This window comes from Theropithecus gelada, chromosome 11, assembly GCF_003255815.1.
Source record: "Theropithecus gelada isolate Dixy chromosome 11, Tgel_1.0, whole genome shotgun sequence".
Classification (NCBI taxonomy): Eukaryota; Metazoa; Chordata; class Mammalia; order Primates; family Cercopithecidae; genus Theropithecus; species Theropithecus gelada.
Window position 1 is genome coordinate 9,666,692 of NC_037679.1, and position 25,977 is coordinate 9,692,668.

At 41.8% G+C, this 25,977-nt stretch overlaps 1 protein-coding gene and 1 pseudogene across 25 annotated transcripts in view; one reads left to right on the top strand and one right to left on the bottom strand.

Annotated features, from left to right (window-relative positions):
• LARP4 (La ribonucleoprotein domain family member 4) overlaps positions 1-12,121 on the top strand; it is an 84,355-nt gene extending 72,234 nt beyond the window's left edge. For 21 of the 25 annotated variants that reach the window (XM_025401769.1, XM_025401774.1, XM_025401783.1 and 18 more), the window contains 3 exons: positions 5,553-5,674; positions 6,098-6,266; positions 7,643-12,121. In XM_025401769.1, coding sequence (XP_025257554.1) covers positions 5,553-5,674; positions 6,098-6,266; positions 7,643-7,981 — 630 coding nt within the window. In that variant the 3' untranslated portion in view covers positions 7,982-12,121. The remainder of the gene's footprint in view (positions 1-5,552; positions 5,675-6,097; positions 6,267-7,642) is intronic. The other 4 variants (XM_025401788.1, XM_025401790.1, XM_025401789.1 and 1 more) reach the window with 2 other exon arrangements.
• Positions 12,122-23,865: 11,744 nt separating this feature from the next.
• LOC112634402 overlaps positions 23,866-25,977 on the bottom strand; it is a 2,980-nt pseudogene continuing 868 nt past the window's right edge.

A 25,977-nucleotide genomic window follows, 5' to 3' on the forward strand; every position in this document is an offset into this window, starting at 1 on the left:
CCAGGATGGTCTTGATCTCCTGAACTTGTGATCCACCCGTCTTGGCCTCCCAGAGTGCTGGGATTACAGGCGTGAGTCACTGCGCCCTGCCTAATTAACATCTTTTTATTGTAACCTCTTGGCTTTTCCATTTTCAGCAGTGTCTGTTAGCTTCACATTCTGAAGCTAAAGATTTAGGTCTCTTAAACCAACATACTCACACTTTTCCTATCCTCCTGATACATTGTACTTCATTATATATAAGATATCATCAATTATAAGGCACCCATTATTTTAGTGTCTCTAAGAAAGTAAAAAATGTTGCTAGTTATGCTAGAACACCCATCCTTTGTAAGTCACATTTCAGTATTACATATTTTTTTCATGGCTGAGACTCAAACATAATATACTATGATTGTTTCTCCTTTTGTGTGCACTCTCAGTGTCCTACTGCATAGCTGTGTTCTTGGGCCTTCTCTTTACCATCACCCTGGCAATTTTCCTTACTCCCCTTTATCGATCCCCTTTTTTTCCTCACTCTTTTTTCACTTTTCCATGTTAGAGTGGTTCATATCTTCCATGGTCATGAAGTATAAATTTCTTGCATTCTGAAAATGTTTTTCTGCTCTCACATTGATCAGTAGATTATTTCTATATTGGATTCTCTATTAGAAATCATTTTCCCTTGGGATTTTGAAGATATTACTCCACTGTCTTGTTTCTTTAAAAAAAAATTGTGACATGTAGTAGTTATTTCATAATAACTAAGATACACTGTTTTCCCCCATGTTTTATCACCTTCCAAAATCAGACTAAAAATTATTTTTTAAAAAATGTAAAGGCTGGGCACAGTGGCTCATGCCTGTAATCCCTGCACTTTGGGAGGCCGAGGCAAGCGGATCACGAGGTCAGGAGTTTGAAACCAACCTGGCCAACATGGTGAAACCCCGTCTCTACTAAAATTAGAAAAATTAGCTGGGCATGGTGGCACGCACCTGTAGTCCCAGCTACTCAGGAGGCTGAGGCAGGAGAATCGCTTGAACCTAGGAGATGGAGGTTGCAGTGAGCCGAGATCACACCGTTGCACTCTAGCCTGGGTGACAAGAGCAAGACTCTGTCTCCAAAAAAAGAAAAAAATTAAATATCCAGTCACATTGGCTCATACCTGTAATTCCAGCACTTTGGGGGTCCAAGGTGAATGGATTGCTTGAGCCCAGGCGTTCAGGACAAACCTGGGCAACATAGAGAGGTCCCGTCTGTACATAAAGTGTGAAAAAAAAAAACATAGCTGGGCATGGTGACGCATGCCTGTAGTCCTTGCTACTTGGGAAGCTGAGACAAGAGGATTACTTTAGCCCAGGAGATCAAAGCTACGATGAGCTTAAGTGCAGTATTTTTATTTTCTTCTCATCTTAAGGTCTGCTTCTATCCAGTGGTTTTATTTTTATTTTTATTTTTTCTTATTGGTACATAAAATAATGGTGTGGTTTACCAATAATGGCGTCTCAGATTTCAGAAGATGATACACAAACATACATATATACTTTTTTTTTTTTTTTGAGTCGGAGTTTCACTCTTGTTGCCCAGCCTGGAGTGCAATGGCGCGATCTCGGCTCACTGCAACCTCCACCTCCCGGGTTCAAGCGATTCTCCTGCTTCAGCCTCCCAAGTAGCTGGGATTACAGGCACTTGCCACCGTGCCCAGCTAATTTTTGTGTTTTTAATAGAGATGGGGTTTCACCATGTTGGCCAGGCTGGTCTTAAACTCCTGACCTCAGGTGAGCCACTGCGCCCGGCCATATATACATTTTTAAAGAATAATCATGAAGTGTACGTCTCCTTATAACCCCAACACACAATTGTAGCCGATAAACATCCCTAGTATCTTAGCAGTGACATGTGTATCTCCTCCCTATTTATAGTCATTCTGCCCCACTCTTCCCCTTTAGATATAAACATTATTCTGACTTTGTGATAGCAATTTTCTTGCCTTCATAGTTTTGTCATTCTGCATTGACAGAATTTTTCTGTGAAGGGCCAGATACTCATAGTAAATATTTTTGGCTTTGTGGGCCATGGATTGTCACATATTCTTTGTTTTTACAACCCTTTAATAACTTAAAAACCAAAGGCATGGTGGCTCATGCCTGTAATCCCAGCACTTCAGGAGGATCACTTGAGGCCAAGAGTTTGAAACCAGCCTAGTCAACATAGGGAGACCCCCATCTCCAAAAAATAATAATAATAATATAAAAATAATAATTATAATTTACAAACCATTCTTAGCTTGTAAGCCATACCAAAACAAGTTATAGGGTGGGTTTGGCCTTGCAGATCTTAGTTTACCAACCCCTGCCCTAGGTGATAAAACGGGGTGCCTGTTTTTGAAAAGGTTATAAAGAATTGCACAGTATATATTCTTCTTTTCTTTCATTCTGTATGGTTTGAGATTGATCACTGTTAATACACATGACTGTTGTTCATTTTGAACTATTATGTGATATTCTATTGTAGGAAGTAAAATATTTATTCATTGTACTGTTAATGGACATTTTGCCATTATAAATCTTCATGTGAGCAAGAACTTTTCTAGGATTTATACATCAGCTTGTGTTCTTTTAAAATTTTAAAGTCTTTCAAGTGGTTTTTTGAGATGGAGTCTCTCTCTGTCACCCAGGCTGGAGTGTAGTGGCATGATCTCGGCTTATGCAACCTCCACTGCCAGGGTTCAAGCGATTCTTGTGCCTCAGCCTCCCGAGTGGTGAATACAGGCATGCGCCACCATGCCCGGCTAATTTTTGTATTTTCAGTAGAGATGGGGTTTCTGCCTTGTTGGCCAGGCTGGTCTCGAACTTCTGACCTCACATGATCCACCCACCTCATCCTCCCAATGTGCTGGGTTTACAGGCGTGAGCCACTGCGCATGGTCAGTCTTTCAGGTTTTTAAGAAATAGATTCATATATTTTTTTACATATTCTGCATACTAATCCTTTGTCAGTTACATGTAGTACAAATAATCTTTCACTTCTGTGGTTTCTTTTCCATCTTCAGTGCCTATAGGTTGAAACAAGTTCTTAATTTTAATATGGTCCTATTAGTCTTTTCTTTATAATTTGCTGTTTTTATTTCATGCTTAGGAAATGATCTAGCTTCCAGAGATTCTTTTGAGAACCCTAAGGGTGCTGATTCCTGATATCTGACATGATTTTTTCCCCCTTATCTGGAGGTTTTTAGGGTCTTTTATTGATCGTTGGTATTCTGCGAAATTTCGTGATGTGCTTTGGTATGGCTCTTTTTTTTGTCACAATTCTTTTTGTTTGTTTTTTGTGGAGATAGAGTCTGCCTCCATTGCTTAAGCTGGAGTACAGTGGTGTGATCTTGGCCTACTGCAGCTTCTACCTCCTGGGTTCAGTCGATTCTCCTGCCTCAACCTCCCCAGAAGCTGGGATTACAGGCATGCGCCACCATGCCCGGCTAAGTTTTGTATTTTTAGTAGAGACCATGTTTCTCCATGTCAGTGAGGCTGGTCTCCAACTCCCGACCTCAGGTGATCAGCCCACCTCGCCAGCCTCCCAAAGTGTTGGGATTATAGGTGAGCCACTGCAACCAGCCTTTACTTAAACCTCTTTTTGAGACAGGGTCTCACTTTATCACCCAGGGTAGAGGACAGTGCCGTGATCTTGGCTCATTGCAGGCTTCACCTCTCAATGTTGAAGGAGTCCTTCTGCCTCAGCACCCCCAAGTAGCTTGGGTTACAGTTGCAGGCCGCCATGCTTGGCTAGTTTTTGTAGAGATAGGGCTTTGCCATGTTGCCGAGGCTGCTCTTGAACTCCTGGGCTCAAGTGCTCTGCCCACCTTGGCCTCCCAAAGTGCTAGGATTACAGGGGCCAGCCACTGTACCCGGCCTTTAAACTTCTTTTTTTTTTTTTTTTTTTTTAAGTCTTGCTCTGTCACCCAGGCTAGAGTGCAGTGGCACGATCTCGGCTTACTGCAACCTCTGCCCCCTGGGTTCAAACGATTCTCTTGCCTCAACCTCCCGAGGAGCTTTGACTATAGGCGTGGCGGCACACGCCCGGCTAATTTTTTTGTATTTTTAGTAGAGATGGGGTTTTACCATTTTGGCCAGGCAGGTGTCAAACTCCTTTCCTCAGTGATCTGCCTGCCTTCGTTTCACAAAGTACTGGGATTACAGGCCTGAGCCACCGTGTCTGGACTAAACCTCGTTTTTTATCTTTGTTGTTACTATGTTTTCTACCAAGTTTTTCTGAATGTTACTTTCTAAACCTATTGAAAATTTTATTTCACCCATCAGTTTTAATTTCTAGGGCTCTTTTCTAAATTCTATGCCAGCGGTATAAACACACATAACAGCATTTACCATCTTAACCATTTTAAATGTGTACAGTTTTGTAGTGTTAAGTACCTTCACACGGTTGTGCAGCTAAGCTCCAGAACTTACTATCTTTCAGAACTAAAACTCTATACCTATTAAACCATTCCCTCTTCCTCCCTTCTCTTATCCTTCGGCAGCCACTATTCTACTTTCTGTCTCTAAATTGACTACTCTTAGAAATTCATATAAGTAGAATCATACAGTATTTGTCTATTTGTCTGTGATTTTACTTAGCATCCTCAACGTTCATTCATGTTGAGCATGAGTCAAGATTTCATTAATTTTTTAGTGCAGCCTACAAACACTTTTTTTTTTTTTTTTTTTTTTTTTTTTGAGACATGGTCTTGCTCTTTTCCCAGGAGGGAGTGCAGTGGCACTATCATGGTTCACTGTAGCAGCTTCAACCTCCCAGACTCATGTAATCTTCTCAAGTGGGAGGGACAACAGGTGGACACCCCCCTACCCTAGCTAAATATTTTACTTTATTTTGTAGAGACAAGATCTTGCTATGTTGCCCAAGGCTGGTCTTGAACTCCTGGACTCCCAAAGTGCTGGGATTATAGTCGTGAGCCCCTGCACCCACCCCTATATTTAACTTTTTTTTTGTCGGGGGACGGAGTCTTGCTCTGTAGCCCAGTCTGGAGTGCAGTGCTGCAATCTCGGCTCACTGCAATCTCCGCCTCCCAGGTCCCAGTTCAAGCAATTCTCTTGCCTCAGCCTCCCAAGTAGCTGGGATTACAGGCATGCACCACTATGCCCAGCTAATTTTTGTATTTTTAGTAGAGACAGGGTTTCACCATGTTTGCCAGGCTGGCCTTGAACTCCTGACCTTGCGATCCAACCGCCTCAGCCTCCGAAAGTGCTGGGATTACAGGCATGAGCCACTGCGCCTGGCCTATTTAACTTTTTAAGGATCTGCCACATTGCTTTCTAAAGCAGTGCATCATTTTACATTGCCATCCTCTATGTTTGAGTTTTAATGTCTCCATATCATCACCATTTGTTAATGTTTGTCTTTTTTATTATAACCATCCTTGTGGGTATGAAGTGATTTTTCACCATCGTTTAGCTTTGCATTTTATGATGACTAATGATGTTGACTATCTTCTCTTGTGCTTATTAGCCATCTTCTTTGGAAAAAGGTCTAAGTGTAATTTTGAAAAATCTTTTTACTTTAAGGATAATGAAGAGTTGAGAGTTAGTTGCCCAGTGCCTGCAGATGAGCAGACAGAATGCACTTCTGCCCAACAACTCAATATGAGTTCCAGTTCTCCATGTGCTGCTGAGCTTACTGCATTAAGGTACAAGTTACAGTATAGAAGATCTTCAACATTAAATTACTTTTTCTGGTCGGGCGCGGTGGCTCTCGCCTGTAATCCCAGCACTTTGGGAGGCCGAGGCAGGTGGATCACCTGAGGTCAGGAGTTCAAGACCAGTCTGGCCAACATGGTGAAACCCCGTCTCTACTAAAAAAACAAAAATTAGCCGGGCGTGGTGGCGGGCGCTTGTAATCCCAGCTTCTCGGGAGGCTGAGGTTGGAAAATTGCTTGAACCCAGGAGGCAGAGAGGTTGCAGTAAGCCAAGAGTATGCCACTGCACTCCAGCCTGGGTGACAGAGTGAGACTCCGTCTCAAAAAAAAAAAAAACATTACTTTTTCTTCTGATTAGTTGCTAAACTGTTCCATAGCTATTCTGAGTCTAATTGCAAGCTCTTTTTTCCTTAGCACAACTCAGCAAGAAAAGGATCTAATAGAGGATTCCTCTGTTCAGAAGGATGGTCTCAACCAGACAACTATGCCAGTTTCTCCTCCAAGTACTACAAAGCCATCGAGGGCAAGTACTGCTTCACCATGTAATAATAACATAAATGCAGCTATAGCTGTGGCTCTACAGGTAACTTGAAGATTTTAGTTTATGTTAAAAAAAAATACAGTAGATTAGATAATTTTTTTTTCACATAACACTTTGTTAGAACAGAGTCATTTGGAAGTAGCCCAAGTTGGGGCTGACTATCAGAAAGAAGCTTAAGGAGTTTTAAAGTCACTGCAAAGAGATGGAAAGTTTTAGGTGTTTTTTTTTTTGTTTTTTTTGTTTTTTGTTTTTTTCTTTTTTGAGACGGAGTCTGTGCTCTGTCGCCCAGGCTGGAGTGCAGTGGCAGCATCTCGGCTCACTGCAGGCTCCGCCTCCTGGGTTCATGCCATTCTCCTGCCTCAGCCTTCCAAGTAGCTGGGACTACAGGCACCCACCACCATGCCTGGCTAATTTTTTGTGTTTTTAGTAGAGACGGGGTTTCACATTGTTAGCCAGGATGGTCTCAATCTCCTGACCTCGTGATCTGCCTGTCTCAGCCTCCCAAAGTGCTGGGATTACAGGCATGAGCCACTGCGCCTGGCCCATTCTGTTTCTTTTGATTGCTTTTTTCTGTTCATATGGTTAAGTGAATCTTCTTCCTTACCCACATTAGGATGAATTTATCATTTGGGGGCTAACATAAAGCGGCCTTGTGCCTCTTGATGTTCTTTTGGTTGTATATGTGATACTTAACAGTCTATAAGTGGCCATTGAGAGGCCACTCCCACTTATTCAAGTTCCAGGATTGTTTTATAGTTAAATAATTGGGAAAATACAGAAAAGCAGAATAAAACAAAATTTATCTATAATCCCTAGCATTTTAGTACAGCACTTTTAAAAATAGATTTACAAGACTATCTTATTTAATGATAGCAATAATACTAAAATGATAGCTACCATTTGAATGCTTACTGTATATTATTAGGACTAGTGCTGAAGACTTTACATGCTTTGTTCTGTTCTCAAAATACCTCTATTCCACCTTTTTCAGTTGAGGTAATTAAGACATTTAATGAATCTTTTTATACCATTGGTTTCTAATTGCTCTGCTGGGATTCTTTTGGAATCTTTCTTGGGGTTCTTTGTAGCAAGGAAAAGGAACAGAAAGAACCATTTTATTTCATCATATGGCTATACCATATTAATCTAATCTGTCCTTTCTTGTTAGGCATTTAGGTCATTTCCATCATTATAAACAATGCTGACGTGAACATCCCTCAGTTAAATTCCTCAAGCAAAATTATTGTATAATAAATAAAGATTGTACCAGTGTACTCTAGGCAGTATATATGAGAGTGCTTGTTACCCTTTTCTGGAAGATAATTTGTGGTTTTCTTGTGGTTAACACAATCATTTTTGTACTTTGTAATTTAGAGAATGTGTACCATAAATGTTCTTTTTTTATCATCACTTCAAAGGAGCCCCGAAAGTTAAGTTATGCTGAAGTGTGCCAGAAGCCCCCTAAAGAGCCATCTTCAGTTCTTGTGCAGCCACTACGGGAACTTCGCTCTAATGTGGTGTCTCCCACCAAAAATGAAGACAGTGGAGCTCCTGAGAACTCCGTTGAGAAACCACATGAGAAGCCAGAAGCAAGGGCTAGTAAGGATTATTCTGGCTTCCGAGGCAATACAATCCCCAAGGGAGCAGCTGGAAAAATCAGGGAACAGAGACGCCAGTTTAGCCATAGGGCTATACCTCAGGGAGTGACTCGACGTAATGGCAAAGAGCAATATGTGCCACCCAGATCACCAAAGTAAAAAACAACAAAACTATTCAAAAACTTCTCTCTCTTCCCATTAAACTTGAGCTGTGGCTATATTGAACTGTTTTGGAGGGGAGGGGGTAGCCAGGAAGGAAACAGGAGAAAGTACATCCTTAAATCATTATGGATTTTGGAGTTGTGAGTGATAGGATCCCAAAATTCATCTCTAATGTGATTTTTAAATGCTGGAGGATTCCAATCAATATAAATATATATATATATATACACACACACATATATAAAATATAATTTTTCTATTTTTGTTTTTGGTTTTAATTTGCAGAGATTTGCTGCCAGGAATCAATTTTGAGGGTTCAGATTTAGCTTGGAGGAAAAAAAAAAAATTATACATCCTTCAGTATAGGAGATGAGGGAATGAGAGAAAATATTTTTTGAAGAAGCATTTCTGTAAAATTAGAAATTACTTTTTTTAATCTATTTAAAGTTTGGCTTGAAGAATGCCATTTCTAACTATATGGCCTTGTATTGCAAAGCAAATCAGTGGCTGGGGTGCCTGTTGTGGGTGTGAGTGTGTACAAGAGCGATTGAAGCCAAATCTGTTGTCATGTTAGTAAATGATTTGAAAACTGAATGTAATACTTGAGTAGGTTTTTTTTTTTTCTAGTTTGAAATTTAGTCTCTGTCTTTTTGACCTTACTAATACTTCATTCAAGAAGTTATAAAATGATTGTACCTGGAGATGTGACTACCAATCAGTTTAATACTCAAGGAAAGGGGGTTATTAAAAAAATTGAAAATTTCATCTTGGACCTCAGTGCATAGGCCAAATGGATTTCAGAGGTTTAAACTTCCCTGTGATTCCCCCCCAACACCCCCAAAATGAGAAACAAACATTTTTTTCTTACTCTATATGTTACTCTCTGTTCTTTGACTGCCCACTCACAAAAGCAGAATAACCAACTACCTACTGAAGTGTATGTTTGTAATTGCTTTGACCAGTCTAGTCAAATCATATAAATTGTTCTAAATTTCAGAATTGAACGTTGAAGTATTTACTCTTCTGTTCACACATTTAGAATTTTAGCTCCCAAGATGGTAGGGCAGACTGACCCTACAGTAATTTATTTGTTGTTAATGTTAAAGATGAAACATAGTAACTGACTCTTAAGTGTTAAATAATGTAGACGTAAAATATTTTTTTAAAAAAGGCTTAATTTAGAGGGGTACTTATTTCTGTTTACAGTGTATTTGTCACCTTCCTTTCCTCCTCTTCTCCCCCCACACCCAAAAAGTACAGTTTGGAATTCACTGAAACAATACCAACAAGTCATGAGATTTTTTAGTAAAGATGAGAAAGATGGTTGAAGAAAATTAATGCATAATTTCTCAGTGAATAAAGTTGTAGCTCTCATATACTAAATAGACAAGTTTACATGGTGTTATTTAGAAAATGGCTAAAATATTAAAAACTGTGTTGTGTTAATCTGTTTTAAGTCATACCATGTTCAGAGTTCTATGTAAGGTGGGTTTTATTTTTCTTTTAAGGATAGTTTGTAATAGTAAGAACTGTCCCATATGTTAGTAAATTACATATGTACAAATTGAAACTGTAAATTGTGAACACTGGAAAGCACCATTGTGACATAGAGTAAACATCTTAGTAATATATTAAAGTGAATGTAAATGGTGGTTAAAATTACATTACTGTGAAATTCATCTTCCAACTCTAAGTTAAGCTTTGGAGATATATATTAGTGGTTAACTGTTAAGAGCTTTGAAAACACTGCACATATCTGTACAAGCCAGAATTATTATTTCTTTGACTTATTATTAGCTTGGCAGTTGCTTTTGATTTGGTTGTTTTATGACATGGTATACTGTATTTACTCAGTTTGAAACTATTCATTTCTACACACTATTTTTAAAAATTGCCTACTAGGTGAAACATAACAATAAAACTACCTGTGCTGAAATTTGGGGGAAGTTTAGGTCCTTTAAAAAAATATATTAATCATTGACTACATCTATGATAAAAGTGCTTATTTTGGTTTACTAAGATAATGCAGTTGGTGGAAATGATAAACATTTTAAGTGTTAACATCCTTTAACTGCATTGGATTTCAGAGAATAAACATTTTGTAAAAATCACTTGGCAAGGATTATAAACTTAATTACTGCTCTTAAAACGAAACATTACTTTTTTTAAACAATGTGTCACAAATGTAGGCCTGTGTTACTTGTATGCTTGTGTGACTTACTGTTAGTCCACCAACTTCTAAAAATTTAAAGGCTGTAATTGAAATACAAGAAAAGAGCCTTCTTTTAGAAGAAAGCAGGTGTATTTTTGCTTTTTCTTAACGTTATTGAAAGTAGAAATTTAATTTGAAGATATAACCTTTAAAAATTTCTTATTAAGACAATGTTTTTAATTTAATTTGCCTCATTACATCTAGTAGTTCCCATTTGATGGGATGTATAGGGAAGAGTGAGAGAGAGTGAGTGTGTATGTATGTGTGTGTAATATTTATATATATTCACAGTATGTATTTAGCATTTATTTTATTACAGCAGATTTAAAATTTGTATCTAAATAATGCCTGTGAGTTGTGTGAAGCTGTTGGCTTTTTTCCAACATTACTTTGTAACTAATGAGGGTGGATGTTCATTGTAGTTTATTTATTTGGTTCTTTAGATGGAGGAATTTAAATACTCATTTTTCTCTTCACCCTTATGACTTGACATTTCCTTGGTCTGTTGGAGGCTAAAAGTAGGTATAAATGATACTGAATGTTTGGTATAGTGATACTCTGCTATAGTTCTTACTGCATGAAGAGAACAAGAGTCACAAAAGTTCACCACCTTGCACTTCATAGAGAAGGTACATAGAGACATTGCAAAACCTGTCTCCATTTGCTGTCCTGATAATTAAGGTTTTCATAATACCTGGGGCCTGTCTCTGAGTAATTTTAATTTTGCCAAATACACTGATATTTTAAAAAGTGATCCATCTAAATTTTTTTCAACTGGATTTTGAGGAAGGTAAGAGCTTTCGATAATAAGGGTTTGTTGTGGTAGTTGTCTTATGTACTGAATTTGCGGATGATCAGATGCTATGCAGAATTATGATTTATTTTTGTTTCCTAAAATTAAGATAGCTTGAATATTATTTCACATTCCTTTTTCTTTTTTAAATAAACAGGTTTGCTTTGGAAAGGCTTAATGATGGAATGTTAGCATCTTCACTATGGTAAAGGAGAACAAAAAGAATGTTGCTGGAACATAAAATAGTATTTAAAAGTTAATGAACACTTCTAGTTTTGTTAGTTATGGCCTTAATAATTAGTCTCTTGGCTTAAATGTCCACTGGTTTTACTTTGACACAGTTGAACAACACTGGGGTTAAGTCTCTGGTATTTAGGCTGGCAATATATTAACCATATTTTTAAAGTACCAATTTTTTTTTTTTTTTTTTTACAGAAAAGATAAAACTCAAGAGAACAGTGTATTCCTTTTGAGGGACTTTTATAAATTATTAACTATAATATATGATGGATTTTTTCCTAATTTTTTATATTTCCTTACAATTTTGGTGGCCATTAATTTAACTTTAGGCTTTTGGTCATATGCTAGTCTGAGCTTCCAAAAAGATACATACATGTTTCACTTTTCATTAGCTGAATGAGGGTATTTTAAGAAGTTGAAAGAGAATTTATTTTCAAGTTGTGAGTAAATTCTCTTTTGAAATTCACCTGATTATTAAATAACTTAAAGTTTATTTTTAAAAGCTGACAACTTTTTATGAATCTTTGAGCTAACAGTTCCTAAAAGCATAATTCAGATATTAATGGGCTGTGTATTAAATGGTTTTATTTTCAGTTTTGCAGCATAGAACACTGTTGAAATATCCACGTCAACTTGATTTTTTTAACCTAATTCGGGTGTCTTTGACATCTCTTAAATGTTGGGGGTGGGGGTCAGAGCCACTTATCCGGCTTCTGTTTTGTCAATTGCTTAGATTTGTTCCTGTTGTCAAAACTGTTGCCCCCAAAATTGGTGTGACACAAGCTCATGCATAAAATGTTAAAATGTATTTGTATTTGTTTTCAACATCGCCAAGGTGCTATGGGAAATTAAAGTAACAAAATTAGAAAAAAAATAAAGTTATTAAAAAGCAGGACTGGTTTCCTTTTCTCTAGGTGGTGTATGTCTAATGACTACTTCTGTCTGCCTTTCAATATTATATGTTGCCCTCGCTAATGCTATTATTACTGTCTAAGCTGTTTTTTGGATGATGAGGGCAGTGGGAAGTAATGATGTTTCACGTAAAACAAGGGCAGAGAGACAAGATACAGCTTTATGATCCTGGAGTTTTCTTTTAGTATCAGAAGCAGTGATTAAAGGGGGAAAAAACTCTGGGCACGGTGGCTCTCGCCTGAAATCCCAGCACTTTGGGAGGTCAAGGTGGGCGGATCACCTGGGGCCAGGAGTTCAAGACCAGACTGGCCAACATGGTGAAACCCCGTCTTTATTAAACATACAAAAATTAGCTGGAGGTGGTGGTGGGCACCTGTAATCCCAGCTACTCGGGAAGCTTAGGCAGGAGAATCGCTTGAACCTGGAAGGTGGACATTGCAGTGAGCCAAGATCACGCCATTGCTCTCTATCCTGGGTGATTAATGAAAGTCCATCTCAAAGGGGAAAAAAGACTGGGTGCAGTGGCCATGTAATCCCAGGGCATTTCGGGGGCCGAGGTACATGGATCGCCAGAGACTGAGTTCAAGACCAGCCTGGGCAATATAACAACCTAGAGGGTGAGGCAGGAGGATTGCCCGAGCCCAGGAGTTCAAGGCTGCAGTGAGCTGATTGTGTCAGTGCACTGAACCCTGGGAAAAAGAGTAAGACTCCATCTCCAAAAATATATATATATATAGTGGTTGGGGGACAGGAATCATGGTAGTGTGTAGCTTAAAAACTACCTTCATGGAACAGGTTGTGGCTTGATTTGAGTATGTGCATGTCAAGCCCAGCTAGAGGGTATTTGGGGCTTTTCAGAGGGAAAATTGACCAGGAAATTTAAATGAGGGGTTTTTTGTTTGTTTGTTTCGTTTGAGACCGAGTCTTGCTCTTGTTGCCCAGGCTGGAGTGCAACCTCAGCTTCGTGGCCCGAGTTTTGATTTTTTAAAAATGCTTCATTTTAAAGCAAAATGGAAAAGCTGAGTCAATCTCTGGCTTTTTAACAGGTATCTGTAAATTATTGTGACACCTTTTACTGAACATACATTGCTAAAAAATAGTGGAGTGGCCAGGCGCGGTGGCTGACGCCTGTAATCCTAGCACCTTAGGAAGCCGAGACGGGTGGATCAACTGAGGTCAGGAGTTCGAGACTAGCCTGACCAACATGGTGAAATCCCGTCTCTACTAAAAATACAAAAATGAGCCCAGCATGGTGGCTCATGTCTGTAATCCCAGCTACTCTGGAGTCTCAGGCACGAGAATCGCCAGGAGGTGGAGGTTGCAGTGAGCAGAGATCGTGCCACTGCACTCCAGCCTGGGCGACAGAGTGACTGTCTCAAAAACAAAAACAAAAAACATGGAGGGGTGTTTCATGGCTATTATGCCACAGTTTATTCTTGAATTAAGTGAATCTTTTTTTAATGGTAGAACTTTGTGGGTTTTTTTTTTTTTTTTTTAGATAGAGTCACTCTCGCCCAGTCTGGAGTACAGAGGTGGGATCCCAGCTTGCTGCAACCTCCGCCTCCCAGGTGCAAGCAATTCCCTTGCCTCAGCCTCCCAAGTAGCTGGGATTACAGGCACACGCCAACATGCCCGGCTAATTTTTGTCTTTTTAGTAGAGATGGGGTTTCGCCATGTTGTCCAGGCTGGTCTCAACTCCTGCCCTCAAGTGATTCGCCTGCCTCGGCCTCCCAAAGTGCTGGGATTACTGGCGTGAGCCACTATGCCTAAGTCTATGAATGTAGCCTAATTTCAAATTATATTCTCAGAAATATTTACTATTCTGCCAAGTTATGTAATTTGGATATATATGTAGATATACCTTAAGGTAACAGATTTAATATGAGCATTCAGTTTAATAATTACTTAGCTCTTTGGCATTGCCTTTAGCTAAACCTTTAATTTGCAAATGAGCAATTATTTATCTTAACAAAGATGGCTAATGTCAGTGAGCAAAGTGGTGCTGGTAATGACAGGTTTACGGGGATAAGTGTTAACGAAGCCTTAGGGGGCTGATGTCAGTGTTTTAATATGTTTATTTGGCCAAGATATGAGGGGTGCATAACTTAAATTTTATATAAAGAGCACAGTATTCTTTATAGTGGACCCAAAACTAAATTGGTAAACTCAGGTAGGCTCTCGTGTTGTATTTAAAATGAGTGATTTTGCAAAGTTTCATTACAGATATCTTATATTTAACTACACTTCTTGTTAGAAAATATTAATCTAAATATTATGCCTTCCAGTTTTAATTGTATACCTGGAAGTTTTTTTTATTTCCTTTTTTTGTTGTTGTTGCTCATTCACCATCATGCTCTGATATACCTGGAATTTTTTAAATGAAAAGTTCTTAACAGTTACTATTAAAGAATTACGCATTTTCTTAAAACCATAGTGTTTTTAGTTTGTACGAGAATTTTAAGGAATTGGAACGTTTTCACTTTTTTAATATTGTTCCCAAATAAACACCCCCAGTTTCTTAACTTTTTATTTAAAAGAAGGTCTCACTCTGTCACCCAGGCTAGAGTGCAGTGGCACAGTTGTGGCTCACTGTTCCCTCGAACTCCTGGGTTCAAGCAGTCCTCCCACCTCAGCCTCCCCGGTAGCTGGGGCACGTGCCACTATGCCCGGCTAGTTTTAAATTTTTTTTATTTAATTTTTTACTTATTTTGAGACAGTCTTGCTTTGTTGCACAAGCTGGAGTACAGTGACACAGTCATGGCTCACTGCAGCCTCGAACTCCTGGATTCAAGTAATTCTCCCACCTCAGCCTCCCAAGTAGCTGGGACTACAGGTGTGCGTCACATCAGCTGATATTTATTTACTTATTTTTGTTGTCTGTTTGTAGAAATTGTCTCACTCTGTTGCCCAGGCTGGTCTCAAACTCCTGGGCTCAAGCGATCCTACTGCTTTGGCTTCCCAAAGTGCTGGTATTACAGGTTGAGCCACTGCATCTGGCCCTAGTTTATCTTTTTTTTTTTGAGACGGAGTCTGGCTCTGTTGCCCAGGCTGGAGTGCAGTGGCCGGATCTCAGCTCACTGCAAGCCCCGCCTCCCGGGTTCACGCCATTCTCCTGCCTCAGCCTCCCGAGTAGCTGGGACTACAGGCACCCGCCACCTCGCCCGGCTAATTTTTTTTGTATTTTAGTAGAGACGAGGTTTCACCGTGTTAGCCAGGATGGTCTCGATCTCCTGAACTCGTGATCCGCCCGTCTCGGCCTCCCAAAGTGCTGGGATTACAGGCTTGAGCCACCGCGCCCGGCCAGTTTATCTTTTAAAATGCATTTTTTAGGCAGCCGTTCTGCAGGTCTTTAAGTTCCAATTCGCTATTTTGCATTCTAAATTATGCCTAAAATAACTATCATCCTGTCAAAACTGAGGATATTGACAGCATTGGAGTTAACCATGATGGAGTGTTCATTTAATTAGTATTTATTGTATGCTATGTTCCAGACAGTGCTAGGCAGCAAAAATAGATAGGATTCCTGCCCTTATGGTGCTTAGCATGAAAAAGTCAGTCATAAATAATTGCCAAGTTTAGAACAATAGTAAATATGACAGATGCAGTCTGACAGTCTATGAGATTGAAGTAGAGGACGGTGCAAGAAGGAATGCTTGGAGAAACTGAGAGGACATACACCTGAAAGAGTAGGAGTCAATTATATGAGCAGGTAGAGGGTGCCCTTAGATGTGAGGGAACAACCTATATCACTTTATGGAAGAATTATAAGCCCTGCAGCCATAGCATGGGGAATCTTGTTCCATCTTCTAAGATAAGGCTGGAGAAGTAGGTAAGAGCCAAACTACTGGGATCTGCAGTGTGTATTTTGGTATTGATACAGGGTGTCACTCTGTCACCCCGGCTGGAATGCAGTGGTGCCACCATGGCTCACTGGAGCCTCTACCTCCTGGACTCAGGCAATCCTCCTGTCTCAGCCTCCTGAGTAGCTGGGACCACAAGTGCACACGGTCACCAGCCCTGGGTTTTTTGTTTTGGTTTGGTTTTGTGGAGATATGCTCTTGTTGTGTTGTTAGGGCTCGAGCGATCCACCCGCCTCAGCCTCCCAAAGTGCTGGAATTAGAGGCATACACCACCCTGCCCATCCTTCAAAACCAATCCTTTAAAACCCAGTTGTTAATCTGTAGTATAGGGTGGTTTTAATTAAATAAAAATTTCAGCCAGTTTTAAATGTGACTTAGGGACAGGGCTAAACGTTATATCCACCACTTTTTTTCTATCTTGATTCTTGTGTCCTTAACCCTATTCATCATTCTCTTTCCCACCTGGACAGTCTCCCAAGTCACCACTATTGTGCTAAGCATATGATATCATTCAAGACTTAATGTTTCCAGTCCTCACCAATAAGGTCTCCCACCTACTGTAGATGAATAAAAGCATTATGTTTGTCATGACTGTTTATTACCTCTTAAAATTTTTTTTCTTCATTATCGATTTGCCATTTTTCCATGGATCCAAAAATGACTGATAATTCATGCCTGCTTAAGCAAACCAGTTGTGTCCAGAAGTAATAAACCCATCCCATAAATATGTCTTGAAAGTTGTGGAATTTGCATGTCCATCAAGCCTTTTCCTATCCCTGGCCGGTCAAGGTGTCTCACACCTGTAATCCCAACACTTTGGGAATCCAAGGTGGGTGGATCACTTAAGACCAGGAGTTCAAGACCAGCCTGGCCAATACGATGAAACCCTGTCTCTAAAAAATTTGCTGGGCATGGTGGCATGTGTCTCAATCCCAGCTAGTCGATACATTACTCTTGATACACTGAGGCATGAGAATCACTTGAACCCGGGAGACAGGTTGCAGTGAGCCGAGATCATGTCACTGCACTCCAGCCTGGGTGACAGAGTAAGACTCTGTCTCAAAGGCCTTTTTGCCCACCTTGAAGGAAATTATAGGTGTACCATAGCCAGCTCTGCAACTGGTCCTGGTGTATTCAGGCAGGTAATTTTTGTTTGTTTTTGTTTTGTTGTTGAGACGGAGTTTCACTCTTGTCACCCAGGCTGGAGTGCAATGGTGCGATCTTGGCTCACTGCAATCTCTGCCTCCTGGGTTCAAGCGATTCTCCTGCCTCAGCCTCCTGAGTAGTTGGGATTACAGGCACATGCCACCACGCCTGGCTGATTTTTTGTCTTTTTAGTAGAGACAGGGTTTTGCCGGGTTGCTCAGGCTGGTCTTGAACTCCTGACCTCAGGTGATCCGCCTGCCTCCGCCTCCCAAAGTGCTAGGATTACAGGCGTGAGCCACCACACCCAGCCACTAGTTGTTAAATCTAGATGATGAGATGTGTACGCAGGTTTAATTATCTGTTTGGAAATAGTTTCAAATAAAAAGAAATTTTAAAAGTTTAAAGGGGCCTTTGGTTTCCAGTCTGGCATGTAAGAATCTTGGAGGTTGGCACTTCATCCTAACAAGTCAAAAACTGAATTAACTGGCCAGGCACAGTGGCTCATGTCTATAATCCCAGCACTTTAGAAGGCCGAGGCGGGTGGATCACAAGCTCAGGAGATCGAGACCATCCTGGCCGACATGGTGAAACCCCGTCTCTACTAAAAATACAAAAAAATTAGCTGGGCATGGTGGCGCACACCTGTAATCCCAGCTACTTGGGAGGCTGACGCAGGAGAACTGCTTGAACCCGGGAGGCAGAGGTTGCAGTGAGCGGAGATCGCGCCACTGCACTACAGTCTGGTGACAGAGCGAGACTCCTCATCAAAAAAAAAAAAAAAAAAAAGCTGGATGTGGTGGTGCGCACTTGTAATCCCAACTACTCTGGAGTCCCAACTACTCTGGAGCCTGGAAGGATCACTTGAGCCTGGAAGATGGAGATTGCAGTGAGCCAAGATCCCACCACTGCACTCCAGCCTGGGGGATACAGCAAGACTGGCTCAAAACAACAACAAAAACTCTGCTCTGCAAAAGAGACTGTTGAGAGAAAAATACAAGCCACAGACTGGGGGGAAAATTGCAAAAGATATATCTGATAAGCAACTGTTACCTAGTATATACAAAGAACTTAAAAAAAATTTTTTTTTTAATTAGCTGGGTGTGGTAGTGTGTACCTGTAGTCCCAGCTACTTGGGAGAGTGAGGTGAGAGGATCACTTGAGCCTGGGAGTTTGAGGCTATAGTCCACTACAGCCTAGGTGACAGAGCTAGACCCTGTCTCAAAAAAAAATTAAAAAGTGAACCAAGGACTTCAACAAACACCTTGCCAAAAAAGACATATGTATGGAAAATAAGGATCTGAAAAAGTGCTCCATACTATATGTCATCAGGAAAAATGCAAATTAAAACAAGATACTGCTACACCTAATGAAATAGCTAAACTTCAGAACACTGACACCACCAAATGCTAGCAGAATGTGGAGCAGCACGACTTCTCATTTATTGCTGGTGGGAATGCAAAATGGTGCAGCCACTTTGGAAGACCATTTGACAGTTCTCCACAAAACTAAACATAACACTATATGGGATCTAACAATCCTATTCCTTAGTATTTACCCAAAGGAGTTGAAAATATGTTCACACAAAAACCTGTACATGGATGTTTATAGCAGCTTTATTCAAAATTATCAAAACTGAGAAGCAACATTCAGCAGGTGAATGGATCAATAAACTGTGGTACATCCAGTTAGTGTTATTCAGCACTCACAAGGAATGAGCTATCAAGCCATGAAGACATGGAAAAAATGTAAATGCATGTTATGAAATGAATGAGGCCAATCTAAAAAGGCTACATGCTGTAAAATTCCAACTTATGACATTCTGGAACATGTCTGTAGGTAAAACTACAGAGACAGCGAAAAGAGCAGGGATTGCCAAAGGTGAAGAGCGAGGGATGGATGAATGGGTGGAACATAGAGGATTTCCAGAGCAGTGAAACTATATATGATACTATAATGGTGGATTCATGTTGGACCATTAGACATTGGTCCAAACCCATAGAATGTCCCCAGCACCAAACGTGAAGGCTAATGTAAACTATATTATTTGAATGATAATGATGTGTCAGTGTAGGTTCATCAGGCAGGCAAGGTGGCTCATGCCTGCAATCACGCCTGACCAGCCAGGGCAACATGGGGAAACCCTGTCTCTACAAAAAATACAAAAAAATTAGCCAGGGCGTGGTGCAGTGGCTCACATCTGTAATCCCAGCACTTTGGGAGGCCAAGGTGAGGGGATCACTTGAGGCCAGGAGTTCGAGACCAGCCTGGCCAATATGGCAAAACCCTGTCTCTGCTAAAAATACAAAAATTGGCCCTGAGCAGTGGCTCACACCTGTAATCCTAGCACTTTAGGAGGCCGAGGCAGGTGGATCACTTGAGGTCAGGAGTTCAAGACCAGCCTGGCCAACGTGGTGAAACCCTGTCACTACTAAAAATACAAAAATTAGCTGGGCGTGGTGGTGGGCGCTTGTAATTCCAGCTGCTCAGGAGGCTGAGGCAGGAGAATCACCTGAGCCTGGGAGGCAGAGGTTGCAGTGAGCTGAGATCGAGCCACTGCACTCCAGCCTGTGCAACAGGGAGAGACTCGGTCTCAAACAACAACAACAACAACAACAACAACAACCACCACCAACAAACAAACAAAAAAACATTAACTGGGCGGCCGGGCGCGGTGGCTCAACCCTGTAATCCCAGCACTTTGGGAGGCCGAGGCGGGTGGATCACGAGGTCAGGAGATCGAGACCATCCTGGCTAACATGGTGAAACCCCGTCTCTACTAAAAATACAAAAAACTAGCCGGGCGTGGTGGCGGGCGCCTGTAGTCCCAGCTACTCGGAGGCTGAGGCAGGAGAATGGCGTAAACCCGGGAGGCGGAGCTTGCAGTGAGCCGAGATCGCGCCACTGCACTCCAGCCTGGGTGACACAGCGAGACTCCGTCTCAAAAAAAAAAAAAAAAAAAAAACATTAACTGGGCATGGTGGCTTGTGCCTATAGTCTCGGCTACTTGGAAGGCTGAGGCAGGAGGATTGCTTGAGCCAGGGAGGTCGAGGCTGCAGCGAACCCTGATCATGCCACTGCACTCCAGCCTGGGTGAGGGAGAGACCCTGTCTTAAAAAAAAAAAAAAAAAAAAAAATTGGGCGGGCGCGGTGGCTCACACCTGTAATCCCAGCACTTTGGGAGGCCAAGACGGGCGGACCACGAGGTCAGGAGATCGAGACCATCCTGGCTAACACGGTGAAACCCCGTCTCTACTAAAAATACAAAAAAATTAGCCGTGAGTAGTGGCGGCGCCTGTAGTCCCAGCTACTCAGGAGGCTGAGGCAGGAGAATGGCGTGAACCCAGGAGGCGGAGCTTGCAGTGAGCCGAGATCGCGCCACCGCACTCCAGCCCGGGGGACTGAGCAAGACTCCGTCTCAAAAAAAAAAAAAAAAGGAGGTCCATCATTTGTAACAAATGTACCACTCTGCTGCTGGAGGATGTTCAAGAGAAATGTCACATAGGTGAGAAGTCTGATAAGTCCACTGGATTTCACAATTAGGTGGTTAACCATTACCAAACCGATTCACTAGAGTGTGAGTGGAAGCCTGATTATATAGGGTTGAAAAGAGGTTAGAAAATAAGCAGAAGGAAGCCAGAGGCCTACTTTAAATGTTCAGCGATAGAGCTGGAGTTGGATTCAACTGTGTAATCAATTTTCTTTTTTCGTTTTGTTTGTTTTTTTTCAAGTGTTAGCTATTTCAGTGCTGCAGGTGCTCAGAGAAACTTCTCTATTAACAAACTATGGAAATGATCCCTGAAAGTATAGTCTTTTTGTGCTTTTCTTTCTTCCTTTCTTTCTTTTTTTTTTTTTTTGAGATAGGGTCTCACTCTCACCCAGGCTGCAGTGCAGTGGTGCTATCACGACTCACTGCAGCCTGAACCTCCTCGCTTGGGCTCAGGTGATCCTCCCGCCTCAACCTGCGTTTTTTTAGAGTCGGGGTTTAGCCATGTTGGTCAGGCTGGTCTGAAACTCCTGGGCTCAAGTGATCCACCAGCCTCAGCCTCCCAAAGTGCTGGGATTACAGACATGAGCCACCGCACCTGACTGAAAGCACAGTCTTTGTAATCCATGTTCTTACCCTACTAACCCTGTCTCTCCATCTCTCCTCTTCTCTCCAACTTACCCCTCTTATGCCCAGTCTGTTAGCTGTGTGTTGGCTTGTTCCTTAAGTGGGATCTCTCCATGTGACAGGAAAGACTGGCCAGTAGCAGTTACATGTTTACACAGTCCTTGCAGACACTTCCAGATAAGGAAATAATTCTCTTCCCCAGTGTCCATATAGCAAATCTCTTCACAGGACAGATTATCTTCAGCTGTTTCAGGCTTTCATGATGATCATAGCTGCGAGCCCCAGAGATTAAGAGACATGATACTCCTAGCATCTATATATCAAAATTTAGGGATCCTGTACCTGTTATTGGTAAAATCATATTTCCTTGATTTCTGATGAGGCTTTTTTTTTTGAGACAGAGTCTCGCTCTGTCACCCAGGCTGGAGTGGAGTGGCAGGATCTCGGCTCACCGCAACCTCCACATCCCAGGTTCACACCATTCTCCTGCCTGAGCCTCCCGAGTAGCTGGGATTACAGGCGCCTGCCACTGTGCCTGGCTAACTTTTTGTATTTTTTTAGTACAGATGGGGTTTCACCATGTTAACCAGGATGATCTCGATCTCCTGACGTCGTGATCTGCTCGCCTCAGCCTCCCAAAGTGCTGGGATTACAAGCTTGAGACATCGCGCCTGGCCGGTTTTTGTTTTTTTTTTTACTTTATTTATTTATTTTTGAGACAGTTTTGCTCTGTCACCCAGGCTGGAGTGCACTGGCACAATCTTGACTCACTACAACCTTCGCCTCCCGGATTCAAACAATTCTCCTGCCTCAGCCTCCCAAGTAGCTGGGACTACAGGCACGTGCCGCCACGCCTGGCTAATTTTTCTTTGTATTTTTTAGTAGAGACGAGTTTTCATTATGTTGACCAGGCTGGTCTCGAACTCCTGACTTTGTGATCCACCTGCCTCGGCCTCCCACAGTGCTGGGATTACAGGCATGAGCCACCGCGCCAGGCCTCTGATGAGTTTTAAAATCTTTTTATGTATGTTTGTTAGCCATGTATTATTTCTTACTTATTTTTCCATGAGGTTGTCAGTTTTTGTTTATTGGCAAGCCTCTATATATTCTGAATATTTTGCTATCTGTTAAATATACTAAAAAAAATTATTGCCTGTCATTTTTTTTACTTTAACTTGTATATAGGGTTTTGTATTTTCTTCTAATACTATAATAATTTTGGTTTTTAAATTTTAGCTTTTTTTTTTTTTTTGAGATGGTGTCTTACTCTGTCGCTCAGGCTGGAGTGCAGTGGCATGATCTCGGCTCACTACAACCTCTGCCTCCTGGGTTCAAGTGGTTCTCCTGCCTCAGTCTCCCGAGCAGCTGGGATTACAGGTGCCTGCCACTGTGCCTGGCTAATTTTTGAACTTTTAGTAGAGATGACCATGCTGGTCAGGCTGGTCTCGAACTCCTGACCTCAAGTGATCAGCCCGCCTCCGCCTCCCAGAGTGCTGGGATTATAGGCTTGATTCACCATGCCTAGCCTGAATTTTAGCTTTTAAATATATTCACAGTTTATTTTGGTGCATTATTTTTTTCTGAATAGTCATTTGTTCCAAAACCATTATTGAAAACTCTATCCTTTCTCTCTGATTTGAGGTGCCACCTTTATCACAAAGGAAACTCCCAGTTATTCCTGCGTTATTGTTTCTTTACTGTTTACCCAATTCTTTATCAATTCTATGTCTATCCTAATAGCTTTCTGCCTTAAATTCTACATCTTTTTGTGTGTGGATTTTGATGTTTAAACAAGCAAGTTGCTCCTATGACTATTCTTGTTTAGCATGCCTGGCCACTCCTGTGAATTATTTTATTCAATGTGGATTTTAGAATCACCTATTGAATTTTGTTAAAAAGTATTCTGTTAGGATTTTTATGAATATTGCATTACACTTTTTTTCAAGAGAATTAAATCATTTATTGATTATACATGATAATGGATGATACACAAGCTTCATTCCCATCTATAATTTTATCTGGTACCATTATTCAATTTAGATATATTGCATAGGATGTGCCAACAATCACTTTTGTAACCAATAATTCCATGATTTTGCTTAGTTAATCCCTTTTAATGGTGAACTTCAGGTCACAACAGTAACTATCAGTTCAACTACACCAAGCTTTCCGAAGACAATGGCTTCTCCACCCAAGCAGGTTATATATAAATTCCAAATAGAACCTGGCATCACCCTGAAGGAATTCTAACTTCACACTGTTGGGGAAATTTACCAAGATGGCTTCAGAGTAGACTACCCTTACACAGCACATTAAAAAAGAGACATTTATTCAGCATCACAATCAGACTATTACATTTAGCAATCAACAGCATGGGTGCAAAAAAAAAAAAAAATCTACATTAAAACCCTTTGTTGGAATGCTTTACACTTTCCACAGAACAGAAACTAAAATAACCTGTTATACAATTAGTCACAAATACAGTCCTCGAGTTTTTTGCCCATACACATGAGTATTTGTCTAAAACATGTCTTCTTTGTAGCAGCTAGGCCCTGCCACCACTGTGCTTGGCTGAGTTCACAAATCTGTTGTAACCTATAGCTTCCCTGTCACTTCTCTGGCTCTCCTCTCCTGCTAAGATTTGTTTCCTAATTGAAATCTTCTGCCACTGCCATAGCTACTGCTGCTCCTGGAACCGCCATAGCCACCTTGGTTTCGTGGTTTTGCAAAGTATTGGCCTCCACCGCCATAGGGGCCAGAGCTTCTGCCTCCAAAATTTCCTCCCTTCATGGGTCCAAATTTGAAGACTGATTGTTGTAATTGCCAAAATCATTGTAGCTTCCACCACCTCCAAAATTGCTTCCATCGTTACCAAATCCATTATAGCCATCCCCACTGCCACCATATCCACCACCACCACGGCTGCCACCAAAGCCACCACGACCACTGAAGTTTCCTCCACGACTGAAGTTGTCATTCCCACCAAAACCACCTCCACAACCACCACCAAAGTTTCCAGAACCACTTCATCCTCTTTGGCTGGATGAAGCACTGGCCATCTCTTGCTTTGACAGGGCTTTCCTAACTTCACAGTTGTGGCCATTCACAGTATCGTATTTCTGAATGACAATCTTACCACAGAGTCATGGTCGTCAAAGGTTACAAAGGCAAAGCCCCTTTTCTTGCCACTGCCTCGGTCAGTCATGATTTCAATCACTTCCATTTTCCCACACTGTTCAAAATAATCTCTTAGGTGATGTTCTTCAGTGTCTTCTTTAATGTCACCAATAAATATCTTTTTCACAGTTAAGTGGGCACCTGGTCTGAATCTTCTCTTGAGACAGCTCTCTTCGGTTCCACAACTCTTCCATCCACCTTGTGTGGCCTTGCATTCATAGCTGCATCCACCTCCTCCACAGTGGCATATGTGACAAACCCAAAGTCCCTGGAACGCTTGGTGTTTGGATCTCTCATGACCACACAGTCCGTGAGCGTTCCCCATTGCTCAAAATGGCTCCTCAGGCTCTCATCGGTTGTTTCAAAGCTCAACCTCCAATGAAGAGCTTCCTCAGCTGTTTGGGCTCTTTTTTTTTTTGAGAAGGAGTCTGGCTGTGTCGCCCGGGCTGGAGTGCAGTGGCCGGATCTCAGCTCACTGCAAGCTCCGCCTTCCGGGTTTACACCATTCTCCTGCCTCAGCCTCCTGAGTAGCTGGGATTACAGGCGCCCGCCACCTCACCCGGCTAGTTTTTTGTTTTTTTTTTTTTTTTTTTTTTTTTTTTTTTTTGAGACGGAGTCTCGCTCTGTAGCCCAGGCTGGAGTGCAGTGGCCGGATCTCAGCTCACTGCAAGCTCCGCCTCCCGGGTTCACGCCATTCTCCGGCCTCAGCCTCCCGAGTAGCTGGGACTACAGGCGCCTGCCACCTCGCCCGGCTAGTTTTTGTATTTTTAGTAGAGACGGGGTTTCACCATGTTAGCCAGGATGGTCTCGATCTCCTGACCTCGTGATCCGCCCATCTCGGCCTCCCAAAGTGCTGGGATTACAGGCTTGAGCCACCGCGCCCGGCCCCTGACTACCTATATCTAAGGTGCAGTTCAAACACTAAATTAATTGTAATTTTGCACATGGGAAAATAACTAAAATCTTATTTACTTATATCGTGAACTTCAGGTTTATCTTTATGGCTGAGAGATAAAACTTGTGAAACATCTTAATAACTAAGATTATCCTTGGCCGACAGCACTTTGGGAGGCCGAGTCAGGAGGATTGCTTGAGGCCAGGAGTTCAAGATAGTGAGACCCTGTCTCTAGCTGGGTATGGTGGTGTGCACCTGTAGTCTCATCTACTTTAGAGTTGAGGCTGCGGTGAGCTATGATCGTGCCACTACACTCCAGGCTGGGTGACAGAGCAAGACCACATCTTTTTTTTTTTTTTTTTTTGAGACGGAGTCTCGCGCTGTGTCACCCAGGCTGGAGTGCAGTGGCGCGATCTCGGCTCACTGCAAGCTCCGCCTCCCAGGTTCACGCCATTCTCCTGCCTCAGCCTCCGAGTAGCTGGGACTACAGGCGCCCGCCACCACGCCCGGCTAGTTTTTTGTATTTTTAGTAGAGACGGGGTTTCACCATGTTAGCCAGGATGGTCTCGATCTCCTGACCTCGTGATCCGCCCGCCTCGGCCTCCCAAAGTGCTGGGATTACAGGCTTGAGCCACCGCGCCCGGCCA